A 16,392-nucleotide genomic window follows, 5' to 3' on the forward strand; every position below is an offset into this window, starting at 1 on the left:
TTAATTCCATAAACACTTTCCAGGACATCTTCTCTACCCTGATTATGGTTACTTTGGCCCTTAACTATTTGTACCACAAATTAAATATTGCTTGTTTTATGGCTTAGTTGTTCTTACAGTAAGCTGATAGGGTTGTGTTTTATATTACTCTATGCCCTTCAGTTTTCTAGCACATGGAAGACAGGAATATTGGATGTTGTTGTGGTGACAGTATTCTTAAGAGATGATTTATGAGTTTTGTGTTCCATCTTTCCTCTGTCCAACCTTCTCCTTCCTTTATTTTCAAAATCAGAATGTTACGTCATTTGGTTCTCTCAGTCTTCTAGATATTTACCTGAAAATTTGATAATATGTTTTCATTCCTAAAGCCTAAAAACCAAAGAGCTCAGTTGCAGAGAGCACCATGATTAGCAATGGGTTTACAACTGGGGTCCAGTAACATACAAACTAATCCTAATTGCAAGGACACCTCTGTCATCATCTCTAAAATATTGCTTGTTTGACCAAGACAATTTAACGAATCTTCCAGAGAATGTGTTTAAAGTTCATAAATATGTTAGATTCTTATAGATCTTGCATTTCCTGGAAAGGACAAAATCCTAGGAAATGTTTTCATATGTCTACCCTTGTATGCTGGACCAGTGGTTTCCCAGCTGGGGTTCACGTGCCCCATGAGGGTAAGGGAAGAAATCGTTAGAATGTCTATATCATCTTTTCATGACTTCTATTTTTGTTACATGTTTTACAATGCATATATTAGTGCAGAAGACATGTTTTTTAGAAGAAAATATATATAGGGGCACCTGGGTGGCTCAATCGGTTGAGCGTCCGACTTCGGCTCAGGTCATGATCTTGTGGTTCGTGGGTTCGAGCCCCACGTCGGGCTCTGTGCTGACAGCTCAGAGCCTGGAGCCTGTTTCAGATTCTGTGTCTCCCTCTCTCTCTGACCCTCCCCCATTCATGCTCTGTCTCTTTCTGTCTCAGAAATAAATAAACGTTAAAAAAAAAATTAAATAAATAAGTAGAAGTAAATATATATATATTAGGATTTTATGTTCAGGTACTTTTATTGATGTGGAATATAACTTTTAAAATGGAGGCCACCAGGGCTCCTGGGTGCCTCAGTTGGTTAAGCGTCTGACATGATTTCGGCTCAAGTCATGATCTCACGGTTTGTGAGATGGAGCCCCACATCAAGCTCTGCGCTGACGTTGCAGAGCCTGCTGGAGATTCTCTCTCTTGCCCTCTCTCTCTGCCCCTCTCTCCCACTTGTTCTCTCTCTCTCTCTCTCTCTCAAAATAGATAAGTAAACTTAAAAAAATAAAATGGAGACCACTGATCTGAATAAAAGGCAAGACTTTATTGTTCTATACCCCGAAGTCAGTTTCTATTAGGTATTTAGCCGTAACAAATTAAAAATGAACTTGATAAACATAGATCCTATGCTAGCCTAAGCTGGGAGTTGTAATGTGCATGTGCATGTGCTTATGCACATAAAACATAAGACACGTTCCCTGCCTTTAGAGAGCTTACAGTCTGAGTAGAAGAATGGGGCATGATCAGTGATTAATTAGAAAATGGTACAAGATAGCATAGGTGTGCATGGGAAACCTAACAGCATGAGACTATATTTTATGTTAGACTAAAATTGCTGAAGTATGATAATAGCAGCATAATACATGGTGATGCTGTGTTATCAGAATATTTCAAAACCCTGTTTATGTTCAGAATTTTTTTCTTGGTAATCAGGTCAGTTCTCTGTCTACCTATTCAAATAGCTATGCTTAAATTATCTCCTAGGTACAGATGTTAATGAACTGTGGAAGCTTTCTGCTCTAATACTCAAAAAGTCATACCAGTGCTCTCAATTACTGGCTGACATTTCTGTAAATTCTAAGAGAAAGTGGCGGAACAGCCATGGTGATAAAGCAGTAACATTTTTGATGCGGTGTTCCTGTGGAACAGTGATGGTGTATGCAATTTAAAACAAGCGAATTAGTTTCCTAAGGCTGCTCTGACAAGGTAGCACAAACTGGGTAGCTTAAAACAACAGAAATTCATTGTGTTACAGTTCTGGAGGTTAAAATTCTAAAATTGAGGTGTTGGCAGAGCCATGATCTCTCTGAAACTTGAGAGAAATCCTCCGTTGCCTCTTCCGCCTTCTGGTGATTTGCTGGCTATCCTTGGAATCCTTGGCTTGCAGCTACATCACCGTAATCTGCTCTGTTATCACGTGGTGTTCCTGTGTGACTCTGTCTTCATGTGGCCCTCCTCTTATAAGGACACCAGTCATACTGGATTAGAGGCCCACCGTTCTCCAGTATGACCTCATCTTAATTGCATCTGCAAGTACCCTTTTTCCAAATAAAGTCACATTATGTGGTATCGTGGATACAGCTTAAACCTTTGGCATGGGGGCAAGGGGGTGACACAGTTCACCTCATAACAAAAAGTAACATCAAAGTCTGTGGGTAAATATACCAAGATGTGCGTGAGTTACCCTTGGTGTCAAATGATGCCTTCTTACAGTGAAACTTCCATAGCCACGCACGTTGGTCAAGGGATGAATGACAACTGGACGGAAAGGAAGATTTCTTGGCTATTTGTATTAATTGGCTGCTTCTGTCTCTGGGCTTTGGTATTCCAGGCCTTGGTAGAGTTATTCTTATAGACAGTAGTATGTAATATGTGGCTTTGATCTTCCTGGTAAAAATCCACAAAGTAATTTGTGGATCAGGAATTTCTAAGGGTGTATTGGTTTTTTGTTTTGTTTTTTTGTGTGTGTGATACAGCTGCATAACAGCCTCCAAATCTTAGTGGCTTAGAACCACAGTTATTTATTTCATAGTCCTAAATCTGTAGATTGACTGCGGTTTGGCTGCTCTTGGTTCAGTTTGACAGGGGTGGGCTGGATTCCAAAGTTAAGGTAGGAGTTCAGGTCAATTCTACATGTTTTTATCCTGGACAGGGCTGAAGAAGCAAAAATTGCTACCTGGAGCATGCTCTTCTAGTGGAGAGCAGAAATTTGCCAGGCCTCCTAGTGCCTCAAGTTGAATTAGGTACACTGTTAATTCTCCACCTGTTGGTCAAACAAGCCACATGGCCAAGAGGGTGGATGCAGGCTTCGCACAGTAGTGCAAAGCGCCACAAGGTGGCGTAGCAAAGGGTGTGGGTGTAGATTTCTGGAACAGGGAGGAAGTGCGGAATTGAGAACAATCTAGTGTAGCAAAGGGCCATTTTCTTTTGAATCCTACAAGAACTTTTTTATGGAGCAACTTACTAAACCTTTAAAAGAAAATGTATTTAAACCACAGACTTGGTTTCTTAATCCAGTCTCTTGGAAAATTGTAGTTGAATATACCGTACATTTTTTTTCCAAGAAGAGGTCATAGTATTTCACAATGCTGATTTAATTTTGTGTTGGGCAGATTTCCTGTTAGACACTTTTCATTATGCCTTCTTCCTGAAGCCATATTTGTGTATTTAGCACATTTTAGACTGTACTGACCAAAGCACCACATGACCGTCTCCGTCTTTACATTTAGACATTGGAGGAGAATCTGGTAGAATTGCAGTCCTCTTGAACATGCTCTGATAGAGAACATTTTCATTAAGGGTAAAACTGTTTCTGGTTTACACGATTGTTGACCGTGCACCGCTGTAGAAGTATAACCATGAATGCTTGTTTTCAGTGTTGTCCTGCTTCAAGCATCTTCCCTAACAACACTGGCCCATGTGACCTTGTCCTTTTCCTTCCATTAACACCTTTCTGTACACAACACATTTTATTAGACATTAATTTTTATAATACTCATTTTTTTCTAATTTTTTAAAAATTTATGTTAATTTTATCTCCTTGTCTGAAGTCAAAGTTTTCTTAGAGCCCATTGAGTCCTTTTTAGAGTCATAGGTTTTAGATAAATAGTATGGTGGTAGAAATAAAACGAGTTTTTAGCAAATGCTTACTGAATTGAAGAGATTGAATACGTATGTGTGACAAGGCACTATTTTGGAATAAGTGTAAATTGTCTTTTGCCTCTTGTACTCTCCATTATAAATAAATATACTGAAAGTACATTAAAAAGAATGATAATTCAATTATTTTTTAGTTTACATTTTTACAAGTGTGGGTGTATGCCAGTGTATTTTGAAAATGCATGCAACTGCAGATACTATCTATAAGAGAACAAAGAAGCACATTGCCTTTTCCTTAGTGAAATGGTTTACCTGGCAAAGGGAACTTTTATGTCTCTTGGTAGTCTCAAAAGACACCCAGATTGAATTGTTGAAAACTAGTGTTTGAAGCCCATAAATTGTATGTTCTTTGTAAAGGCATTCCATTTATGACCTCTTTTATCCATTAAATTTTATTGGTTTTGTTTGCATCAATTAATTCTAATTCAGATCTATCAAATAGACCCTCCCAATAAATGATCTAAAAGCAACAATAAGAAATTAGTGGCAGTGGTAGTGGTAGTAAATTAGTAGTAACCACTGCTCACATTTATTTCTGTTCTGAAATGGAAGGACTTGGGGCCTGGCATAAGACCACAACCCATGCAGTAGTGACAGCATTTGCTGTGAGTACAGGGAGCTGGAGTGGTGATTCACATTGGCACCTATTTTCTTTCTTTCTTTTTTTTAATGTTTGTTTATTTTGAGAGAGAGACGGGGGTGGGGAGGGGCAGAGAGAGAGGGAGCAAGAGAATCCTAAGCAGTCTCCTTGCTGTCAGTGTGGAGCCTGATTCGGGACTCAAACTCACAAACCATGAGATCATGACCTGAGCGGGGACCAAGAGTCAGACGCTTAACCGACTGAGCCACCCAGGCGCCCCCACATTGGCACCTATTTTCTACAAGGCCTTGGGGAACGAACTTCAGTTCTGTACCAGTACAGAGACTCCAGAAGAGTGTGGAGCTTATTCCTTTTGGGACAAGGCCAGAAGAGGTCGGGGGGGGGGGGAGCAGGGGGGGACACAAAAGGCCAAAGATCCTAGGATTTTAGCATAGGTCTGGTAATATTAAAGTGAGTTCCAGAAGTAATCGAGGACAAACTTTTGTTCCCATGTCACCTGTTTTTTTTTTTTTTTTTTTTTAAATGCTCTTTCGTGCCTGCCATGTTTAGATTCGTTTTAGAGATCATCTAGGGTGATTTTGCAGTGCTGGAGCAGTAGGAAGGGGGTGTCCCCAGAAACCACTTATGTGGGTGATGCTGGCATCAGATTTTTCCCCATTCTTGTGAAAGACAATCATATGCTTGTAGTGGACACTAAATAAATAATGATTGATGGTGAGAAAGAGGAAGTTTTTTCTGTGTATGAGAAATGCGAATGGCAGAGTAAACTGTGTTCTGTTTTCATTGCCTCTCATAACTTTATACGTGACCTTCTACCTATTTTTCCCCTCTAATCTGTCTTTGTGCATGTGGAAAACTGTTCAAAACTGAATTCTTATATTATTATGAGTATTAACGGAGGAGTTCATGTAATACATTAAATACCTCTGGTAAAATTTTTATAGAATCATAATTTTTAGCTCTAAAAAGGACCTACAATTTTAGTCTCTAGAAAAAAAAGGACTTTTATAACAAAATCAATAAAGAAATGTTATTTTAAAAAGGTGAAAATTCCATTTTCTGATTCTGATTCCTTGCTTTTACTGATTTTTAGTGGAAAAATAATTGGATAGTCAGAGGACTGCATTTCCAAACAACAGAAAAATGGTCGGCTGTTAAATATTTCTGGCATATTCCAAGTTATGATATTATTTCAGATCTTAAGACTAAAGAGGTAATTCATTTAGTTTAGTGGATTAAGGGAATATGCTCTCTAGTTAGCTCTTTAAAAATCTCATTCAGTGCAGTAAATATTTATTGAATGCATTCACACAGTCACTGCAGTGCATTCATTAATTAATAATAATAACTAGCCTGCATACAGTTCAAGATTTACATCCTAAAAGACAATTGGCCAAAAAGTTGGTGTTCACACTCTTGTTCTTTTTAGTGGTGAGTGAATTCAAGAAGAACTAGGCAGTTGATGTGAAAATTCTGTGTGGTGATCTACCCTCGCATTAGAGGCCATTATTAGTGCTTTTGACTTTGGCATCAGGTAAAGCTGATTATTCTGGCTCTCACTCATATGGCTATTTGACCTTGAATAAGTTCTTTAACCCTTCTAAACTTCAGATTCTTTATCTGAAAGGGATTACGAATATTAACTCCCTCATATAGTCATAAAGATTAAACACTGTGTGTAACAGCATTCAGCAAACCCTTGGTGCATGTGGTTAAGGTTCAGTAAACAGTGAACTGTTGCTGATTGCTGTCAGCTTTGTATTCACGAGAGCTGCCTAGCTTGAGTTAGTTTACTATGGGATTTTTCTGTTTGGGGAAAATTTGAATCTAGCTCTTCAGGTGATGTTGAAGGTAGGTATAATTTTCCTGAATACTTGAATATTTGGGTTCGCTGGATATAATTTTCTGTTCCCACTGGACACTAGACTCTATAGACACCTTTTGGACCCATTTAATCTGTAAACAACCCTTTACAGATGAAGAAGCTGAGGGCCAGAGAAACGGAGTAACTTGCCCACAATTACAGACTTTGGAGATACTGGAGTCTGAATATTAACCAGGCCTGTCCTGTTTCGGAGGTGCTGTGGCGCCTTAATAACATAGGTCAAAGAGGTCAGATGAAGCTCAGAGCATCTTGAAGACAGATAACTTCTCGTGTGTGGAGTTTATACAGTCTCAGCTTTGAAGGAACTTTTGAAATTAAAAAAATTTAGTTAAAAAAGTTTTAAATGTTAGTTTACCCACAGAGTGTGATTTTCTGCCGTAACAGGTAGTTCTCGATGAGTGCCGTATCCCCTGCAGGGCACACTTGGTTCCCCATGGTTATCAGAATGGGTGGGCACTACGGGCATTTACTTGGGGGGCGGTAGAGGTGCCAAATGCCCTGTAATGAGTGGGACAGTTCTAGACAACAAGCGGTTGTCCCTTACACTCAGGAATTTTGTATCTTCTGTAGGATCTATGTGAATATTTATTGGGACATTCTAAAGAAAAGGGTTCTAAATTACTATGTTTGCAAATACCCAGTTATTGGGGTGACTGGATGGCTCAATCGGTTAAGCATCCCACTTCAGCTCAGGTCATGATCTCATGGTTCCTGGGTTCAAGCCCTGCATGGGGCTCTCTGATCTCAGCAAGGAGACTGCTTGGGATCCTCTGTCTCCCTCTCTCTCTCTCTGCCCCTCCCTGACTCGTGCACTCGCTCACTCTTTTTCTCTCCCCCCCTCTCCAAAATAAGTGAAAATTCAGGAAAAAAAGAGAAATACCCAGTTATTATTTATGGCACTAGTTTTTATTTTAATGTTCTATGCACTGCACCCCAGCCCCATTATCCACCTCTTCTTATCCCCCTCACCTCTGCTTTTCATTTTCCTATTTTCATTTGTAATGAAATTGTTTCTGATCCCATTTCTCCTATAGCTAAATTTGCCCTATAGAAGTAGGTGCAAGCATCTGAGTATTTCATTATGTCTTTTAGTGAACTTGTGCCTGAGAATTTACTTATTGAAATACTTGTTATAAATCACTTTCCTTTGGGCATTTTATTGATTTCATACAATTAACTGTGCACCTAGGTTATATTAGCTATGAACTTCATTTCAGTGTTATAAGGGGCATATTATAAAATACACATTTATTTAGATGAAGGGTGTTGATTTGATAAGGTTGAGAGCTGCTGGTCTGCAGCGATCTCTTGAAGCGGTTGTTCACCTTGTGCTTAGTCACGTTTGGAGATTAGGAAGCCAACCTGTCTGGAGGCGGCTCTTTGCATCTGTCTGTGAGACAGTTCTTCTTTACGTTAAGCCAAGACCCCTCTCCCTCTGTATCTTATGCTTGGTCCTAGGTATTCCTATTCCCCTTGAAGGTCTATTGGTACAAGCCTAAATCTGAGACCAGATAAGATCTTTCAGATGTTTGAAGTAGCTGTCAAGTTCATCCCAACTCTTTTCAGGCTAAATCTGATGAGCTCCCTTGACTATTAATCTTAAAACTTAGTTTTACGTCACTTAACCATCCTGGTTCCTCCACTTTCCTAGTATTTCTCCTATAGCGTAAGACCTAGAGTTAAATGCAGTCATTTTAATATATTCTAATCCTCAAGAAGGGTGGCACAGACCATCATAATCTTTTTTTATTCTGGGCTGATTAAGTGGGATTGTTTTGTTTGCTTTGAAGGGAAGGGCATTAGAATCACACTGCTGGGTGTATGGAGCTTATTATCACCTAAAAGTGCAGATCATATTCACTTGTGCTAATGCTAAACTCTGTCTCTTTCATTCCTTAGTTCTTTACCCATATGTGAAACCTCAGGTTCATATGGGGTAAATTCTACCTTCTTACAGACTGTTGAGGTCTGTCTGAATCCAAATACTATTATCTGAGGTGGTATTTACCCCTCTTCCAAAAGTTTAACGAGGAGGCCCCTATTTTCATCCAAGTCAGTGGTAAATTTACTGATGAGGATGGAGGCTAAGAACAAATACTGCATTAAGCTATTAGCATCCTCCCTCCAGGGTGAAGTTAGAGGTCAGCTGCCTGCTCTGGGCTGGTCAGCACATAGCTCTTGGCACAGTGGTTCAGTGCTTTCCTTTATGGACCTAATCATAGAAGCATCCACCCATGTCCAGCCCACATTTCTCCATCTTATCGATAAGCGGATCAAGAGAAACTTACCAAATGCCTTTAAGTAGTTATACTGTGTTTACCTCATTTCCATAATGTATGAGAACAGTATCTGTGTCCAAGAGGGAAATTAGGTCAGTGTAATTTGAATAAGCCATCATTCCTCCCCTCCACTGGATCTGTACTCCAGCCATCCCAGACCACTCAGAATTCCCTGATCATCATACATTGTCTGATGACAGCTTGCACATCCTCAGTCTGCCTAATGAGCCCAACCTCTCTTCTGCGTGCATCATTGGGGAAACTCTTGGCAGAGTTAGTTGCTTTAGTTGCTTCCCCTCCGTGCTCTGCCCATATCAGAGGACTTGCCATTTGTCTTACGAGCCAGTGGGTTTCGGTTGCCTGTTCCACCTGAACTTCCTGGCCCATGAATGCTGTCTTCATCATGTGTCTCCAGCAGAGTACTTGGTCCAAGGTACAGGTTTCAGAAAGGGGTCTGTTCATTTGTTGTTGTTCTGCTGAATCATTGGTTTTCTGTAAATATTCTGTATCCCAGGTTTCACTGCCTGCTGTTCCAAGTCCTGGCTAACCTGCCTGTAGTGATCATTTCTAATGTTTTGCTGGGAATCTATGCAATGGTGTGCAGTGTGTAATTTGCACAATCCCTTTGCTTACTTTTGTTGAAAATTAAAATGTATTTGCCCAACAATTTGTATGTAAGTGTTGGATCACAGGGATCTACTCCCAAAGCCAAGACTACACTGTATGTTAGCTAACTTGACAATAAATTATATTAAAAAAATAAAAAATTAAAAAATTAAAAAATTAAAAAAAATTTTATCAGTGTCCAAAATAAAAAAAATTAAAATTAAAAAAAAAATGTATTTGTGCACTGTTATGCTGCTGGCACTCTTCACACCTTTGACAATCCCTGACCTTGCCAGTGACTTTTTAGAAATCTCATTTGTACATTCTCTTAGATGGAACATACAGAATGATCTAGCTAGCCTAGAGATGGGTCTTCATTTAAAGTATCTAGGAGCTTTGATAAAATCTCTCTACTTTGCTCCTTTTATAAACTGTACACACAGCATGAGGCTTGAACTCAGGACCCCAAGATCAAGAGTTGCATGCTCTACTGACTGGCCCAGCCAGGCACCCCTCTCCCTACTTCTCTTCAATGAAACTCACATTTGTTTAATTCTTTATGGCTCTAATTTCAGTTCCCTAGGCAAAGAGTAATGGAATAAGAGCTGATGAGTTCTCCATTTATTTTGCCATCTGTTGGCTTTGTCCCATTTTTCCAAGTAGCAGACCATTGGCCTGTCCTTGATCATCACCTTGATTCAGGCATAACTTTTTTGCTTTGGGTTGCTGTTAGGTTCTGTTTTCTATTGTTTTGGTTTTCTGACACACATTTGTTTCCTTGGGGGTGTTATCTCCTTGATGCTCCCCTTACATGTTTGTGGCACCCTTTTGTATCTATTTCTACATCTTCCCATGTTTTTTGTTAAAGAGAGTATTCAAATCTGACCTTGGTTAATGCTGAAATTTGAACATCCTTCCTTTGTTTAGATGTGTAGCTTTGAGAACGACTGAACACCTACTCTATTTCTGTAGAAGTGTAAGCATTTTCTAGAAGGAAGTATCTGCATTAGAAAGGTTCAGTTTAGTCTGTTCCTTAAGTGGCCAACTTAGCGTGACCAAGCCTCAAAGCATGTTCTAGCCATTATTTTATTTGTATAATAGGAAACATGTTGTTGGGAAAACAGTTTATGGCCATGATAGGTACACTGGTGTTTTTCTAGTCTAGGCTGGTTATACTTGAATGTGCAAGGAGCTGCAAGCTGTCAGATGCAAAGTCAGAAAGCCACCCTGGGCTGTGTGGGTCCACACTGGTTTATTGTGCTTAGGGAGTCTCCTGTAGCTCTGTGCTTAAATTCTTTCTGAGTGGTGCCACGGTCTCAAACAGGGAGCACTTTGGTGGTAATACAGTAAATATTCTGTCTTCAACGCAGTTCTTACGAGGTAAGGATTTTGCACGTGCCTTTTTTATTTTCATAATGAACTGAATTTAGATTTAAATTGTCTCTCCTGACTTCAGATCAGGAGCAGAAATATTTAGATAGAAGATTCGTCTGGTGCTTCCCTCATGAAATTCTTTTTTGGTCTGTAATGTGCCGTAAATGCAGGAGAGTCTTGTAATTCAGTGTTTGGATGAGTCTCGAGTTTATTGATGTGAAGAAGAGTCAACATTAAATGAAAGAAGGGCTTTTAAGAAGCCCATTATAACCACTTATAATGGAAAATGTAGTTCCCATTAGAGATTGATTTAAGGAGCTCTGGTTCCTCAGTGAAGCATGAAGGCTGCTGTATGGTGCTCTGTGCAAATCATTTTTACGGCACCTTTGCTGCTCTCTTCCTGGGTAATCTGTTGGTGTGTCTTGACCTGAAGGGACTGCGTACGTCTTGTTTAAGGAATAGAAAAATACCCAGTAATTTAAAAGAAATCAGAGATTAGTATGTTTTTTATTTATCAAATAGAATATTAAAAAAAAGGGAAGCTTTGCAAGTTCTAAACAGACACAGCGGCACCAGATGTCAGTTCTTGGATCATTTAATCTTTTTCTCTTGCACTTATTTTTGTCAATATTTTTCCACTAGAACCAAATATTAGTTTCTGGCTCAGCTTTCAATATAAAAATTTTCCAATTAGATTGTTATGACTTCATTTTTATTCATGAGGAGAAATCTAATAAACAGGGAGCATCACATGTGGCAGCGTGCAGGAGAGGAACTTTAAAATAAACCACCTGGCCCAGAGCAGGGCGGAGAGCTGGGATTCTCATCCTTCCTGGAGTCTGAGAGAGAGACTGGCTTGCATCTATACCCCTTGCCCCCAAGTAATTATTAATTGGGGAGGGGGGGCAGGCGGTGGTTCTCGGATTTTTATTTGTTTGCCATATAATTGACCTTGCTCCAATCCTGGATTGATTCCTTGCTTAGCTTTTATGTGGATTTTTTTTCTGCTTGGTTCTGTGTTAGGTATTTAGGGAAGTAAAAGGAAGTTGTGAAATCTGGTGGTTTTTGACTTGAAGGGGCTTTTGGTTTGTTTGTGGCCGAGGAGGCTAAGTGAAGCGGCATCATCACACAGTGAATGACTAAGTGCCTCACGGTGAGTGTTGAGTGGCGAGTGAACTAAGCTCCTAAGGAAGAGAGAGAGCACACGAGAGGTCAGGGAAGGCGTTAGAGCAGAGCTGGGCCTTATGCGGGATCTGGTCACACAGAGGAGTGTAGGCAAGTCACTTGAAGCTGGAGAGAGGATAGGGATTAAGGTACAGAGTTGGGGGCAGGGAGGGGACCCCAGTGGGTTCAGCCCACAGTGTGAGACTGACCTCAGGAGCGTTGGACACCACTGTCTTTCCTTTCTCTGCTGTCATCACCCAGCTTCTTGAATGAATGCTCATTCCTTGAGGTATGGCTTCTACTCCCACCACTGAGCTGACATGGTCCTGCTGGAGATCTCAGTGACCCCCTTCCCCAAGGCCCAGGTCCGTTTGTTCTAACCTGCGGAATCTGTGCTGAGGCATTGGACGCTGTTGATTCCAGACTGCTTTTTCTCATTTCTAAAGGTTTCTAGCTCCACAGGTTATTGAAAGGCATTGAAGTGTGCGCCAAACTGGCTTTAAGTCCCTGCTCTGCCACAGCTGGTGCTAGGGAAGTTAGTATCTCTCAGCCTCTGTTTAGTGGAAATAAGGATACCAAACTCACAGTATGGTTATAAGGATTAGAAGAGAGAACGTGCGCCTGATATGTTGAAGTAAGTGACTTGCGGTAGGCAGGCATTAGGATTGCTTCCTTTTCTTATCTGGTAGCTGCTCAGTCCTTACCTGACTGTGTCTTGTTCTTTTCCTGTACATACCTATGCCCAGCTGATCTCTCTTTCTGGAATGCTGTCTCTCCCTTCTCTTTACCTGTTCAAATTTTCACTGCCCTGCCTTACTTTATTACCTCCATCAAAATGGAACTTTGCATCTTTTGTATGCTTACTTCTTTGGACAGCTCCAGGTTACTACCTGTTATTCTAGTTATTTGCACACATATCTATTTATTATTTCACACGTATTTTTATCTTGTTTTCCTTACCGGTTGATGAAGTCCTTGAGGGCAAGGTACATGCCAGGGACATGGAGGTAAGACAGTAGGAGTAGAGAGCGCAGCCCTGTTGTTTCCATTCAGGGCTTTAGGTGTAGCGGTGTGTTCGCAGAGTGTTATCATCATCATACTGTTGCTCGCTTGCTTGCTGTCGTTCTTTTTTTTTTTTTTTATCCACAACCATATGCTGATAATTTCTAAACCATTTTCCCTAGCCCTCACTGCACTCGTGTACTTTAAACGTAATCAAACGTCTGGTGAATGTCTCCAGCTGACTATCCCACAGGCACTTCAAAGGCAACGTGCCCCAAATTGATCTTTTATCTGTTTCCATGCCCCCAGCCCACACCCAGCCTGCCCGCTTCACGTCCATCGTATCATATCTGTGGTGTCACCCTCCACCTGGCCCCTCAAGCACATATTTGGAGGGCATTCTTCATCTTCTGTCATGTTGTCTATGCTGAATGAGTCACCAGGTCTTGACTCATTTGCCTAAATATTTCTTGAATGCATTCCCCCGTCTTTCTGTGTTGGATTCTGCTGCCTAAGTGTGGGTCCTCCTCTTTGAACTATTGTACCGTCTGTCATTTCTTCCCAACAGATCTATTTCATGCTGTTCTCAACCCTCTCAAGTCCATCCTTACAGCCTGGGTGTATCACACTCCCTCATGTAAAATGCTCTGCAACTTCTTTCATGTACATCAGGGATGAGAAAATTGCTTTTATCTCATGTTGATCAATTCAGTAATGTCTGTAGCGAGCGCAGCACGATTTGCTTCGTGACATCTGACATAGGAGCAGCAAAGGGTGGGCGGCACACAATTCATAGCTAGGATTAAGATCAAGATCTTTAGTGTGACATAAAAAGGCCTGTCATGACCCTAATCCTGCCCATGTCTTCATCCTCACCCCACCATTGCCCTGCTTCGCATTTAATCCTGGAGCAGCAGGGAAATATGTGTCCTACTAGGAAAAACACAGGAAACCCTTCAAGTAGGAAACCCATACTCATCCTTCAAATCTTGGGGTGCATGGGGAGTGTGGGGGGGGGTCCCTGCCTGAGGCTGAGTATTCTTCCTCTGGGCTCTAGGAGCACCTGTGCCACCGCCATAGTTGTCGGTGTCCCATTGACTTGACATCCTAAGCATCTCCCTTGTAAGACAATAAACTCTGTTAGGGCAAATATCGTGGCTTATGTATCTGTGGCCTCTGATTTTTATCACAGTGCCTTCCATCGAATATGTATGTGAATTAAATTGTCATTGAAGGGGCCCCTGGCTGACTTAGTGGAGCATGTGACTTTTGATCTCGGGGTCGTGGATTTGAGCCCCACATTGGGTGCAGAGATTACTTAAAAATGAAATCTTAAAGAAAAATTGTTCATTGAATTGAAATGAATTAGCAAGTAATTTTGATCGATGAACATTCTTTGCTTTAACTTTGATACCCCTTAGGATGAGGGGACAGATTTTAGGAAATGTTAATGCTTTGCAGAACATTTAGGTTTGTGAATCAGGAAGTAAGTAGACATTGGAAATTTTGAGCAGGGGAGTGGCATGACGAAAGTGGTGTTTAAGGAAGATTGATCTGGAGACAACCTTTTATTATAGGTTTAAGCCGCTCCTGGGAAGCATAGGTGAGGATAGCAGGGTAGGGAGAGGGAGAGGCAGAGCAGGCATTTAAAGCCATTTTGAAGAATAACTTCCTGAGGCTTTGTATTTTCATTTCCACATTTGCTCAAGTGGGATGTAGTCACTGGCATGTTTCCGAAAATAAAATGGAACACTGATGTTATTTTTAAAGAAAGAACATTCTTGTAAAACACCTAAGTGATCCATTTTTCAAAATTATGTATGAGACATATTCATTATTAATTACTTGTAAAAAATGATTATGAGTTTGTAAATTAAAAAAAAATAATTAGATTCTGCAGAGGCAGCCTAAAATCTTCAAAAATCAGTGGTTTTCCTTTTAGCACATTTTGAAATAATTGTTGATTATGAGGAAAATACTTCAGTTTATTTTCCTATCTACCTTTTATGTTAGTTTAACACCTCCATTCTAATTGTGGGTTTTTATTACCCTCCATGAGTATTTGCATTTCGTGTATTACTAACATGACTGCATTTTATAGCTTCAAGTTTATCTTCTGTTTGTGGTGGGGCCATGTATCTTCACTCTGCTTTCTTCTTCATACTGGCTATTACAAACTTCTTAATTTATAGTCACTTTGTTTTTTTTTTTATTGTAGGGTTATGACTCACTGATTAAAAAGAAGGACTTTTCCAAATACTTTGCATTTTGATTGTATATTATGGATACCAAGGAAGAGAAGAAGGAACGAAAACAAAGTTATTTTGCTCGGTAAGCATTGCTTTGCAAAATTATCAGTACTTTAAGAAAATGTTTGAGAGAAGACTTTGTCCTCAAGTATGACTTGGCATTCTGTGTTTTGTAAGTGTTCATAAACAAAGCAGGCAGCCAATAGAAGTTAAATATGCTTTGTGTCATCCTTTTACTTGCTTACAGTAGAGGAGTAACATTTGGTTCTTGTCTTTCTGCCTTTGACAGTTCTCTCAGGCCACTGTTGCTCAGAGAATCTAACTGTCATGCACTGAGCTGCACATTGCTCAGAATCCCCACATTTAGCATCCTATATTGAATTTTAGATCCTAAATGCTTAGTTCCTGCTGCTTGGTAGCTTGATTGGTTTAGTAACTGAAAATCTATGACATCTTGAAAGCTTATTGCCTTGTTAGGAGTCTGTTACTAAAAAGTATTTTTGTGGATAGATGGAATGGATGCATTTCCACCATTGGAGTTTGTGTCATTATTAAAGCTGAACTCATCTAACATACAGTCGTTTGTTTGTGAATAGATATAATCTGGTTTTTATGATCGGTTACTCTTTATAGATTTAACCATATATTGGGCAGCTACTCTTCATAATAAAATGAATGATACGCTAAAACACCATTTTGACAGAAAGAATGTTTTCAAAGTGAGTCTCACTCAAAGTGAGAACACATAGGTTTAAAATTATCATTATGGTTAGGACATCTGGGTAGCTCAGTTGGTTAAGTGTCTGACTTGGGCTCAGGTCATGATCTCGCCGTTTGTGGGTTTGAGCCCCGCATCATGCTCTGTGCTGACAGCTCAGAGCTGGGAGCCTGCTTCAGATTCTGTGTCTCCCTCTCTCTCTGCCCCTCCCCTGCTCACGCTCTGTCTCTCTCTCTCAAAAATAAATATAAAACAATTTTTTTAACTATCATTATGGTCTCCTAAGTTGAAATATTTTTTAAGAACTGAATTCAGCCTCACCACATCCTCTGTCTGTGCTTGTTAAAGAGGCATTTCTTGTTTTCCAAATGTAAGCCTTGGAAACTGAAAAACAGTTTTTTGTTAGGTTTTTAACCCAGAAATTAAGCTAGGTTTTACTTTATTTATTTACTTACTTACTTACTTACTTACTTACTTACTTATTTTAAGAAAGGGCCTCGAACTCACAACCCTGAAATCGAGGGTCACATACTCTTATC

At 40.0% G+C, this 16,392-nt stretch overlaps 1 protein-coding gene across 3 annotated transcripts in view; it reads left to right on the top strand.

Moving 5' to 3' along the window:
- NCOA7 (nuclear receptor coactivator 7) overlaps positions 1-16,392 on the top strand; it is a 154,997-nt gene that overhangs the window by 9,967 nt on the left and 128,638 nt on the right. For all 3 annotated transcript variants that reach the window (XM_042987116.1, XM_042987117.1, XM_042987118.1), the window contains exon 2: positions 15,105-15,217. In XM_042987116.1, the coding sequence (XP_042843050.1) occupies positions 15,168-15,217 (50 nt within the window). In that variant the 5' untranslated portion in view covers positions 15,105-15,167. The remainder of the gene's footprint in view (positions 1-15,104; positions 15,218-16,392) is intronic.

Source organism: Panthera tigris, chromosome B2, assembly GCF_018350195.1.
Source record: "Panthera tigris isolate Pti1 chromosome B2, P.tigris_Pti1_mat1.1, whole genome shotgun sequence".
In the NCBI taxonomy this organism is placed as follows: domain Eukaryota; kingdom Metazoa; phylum Chordata; class Mammalia; order Carnivora; family Felidae; genus Panthera; species Panthera tigris.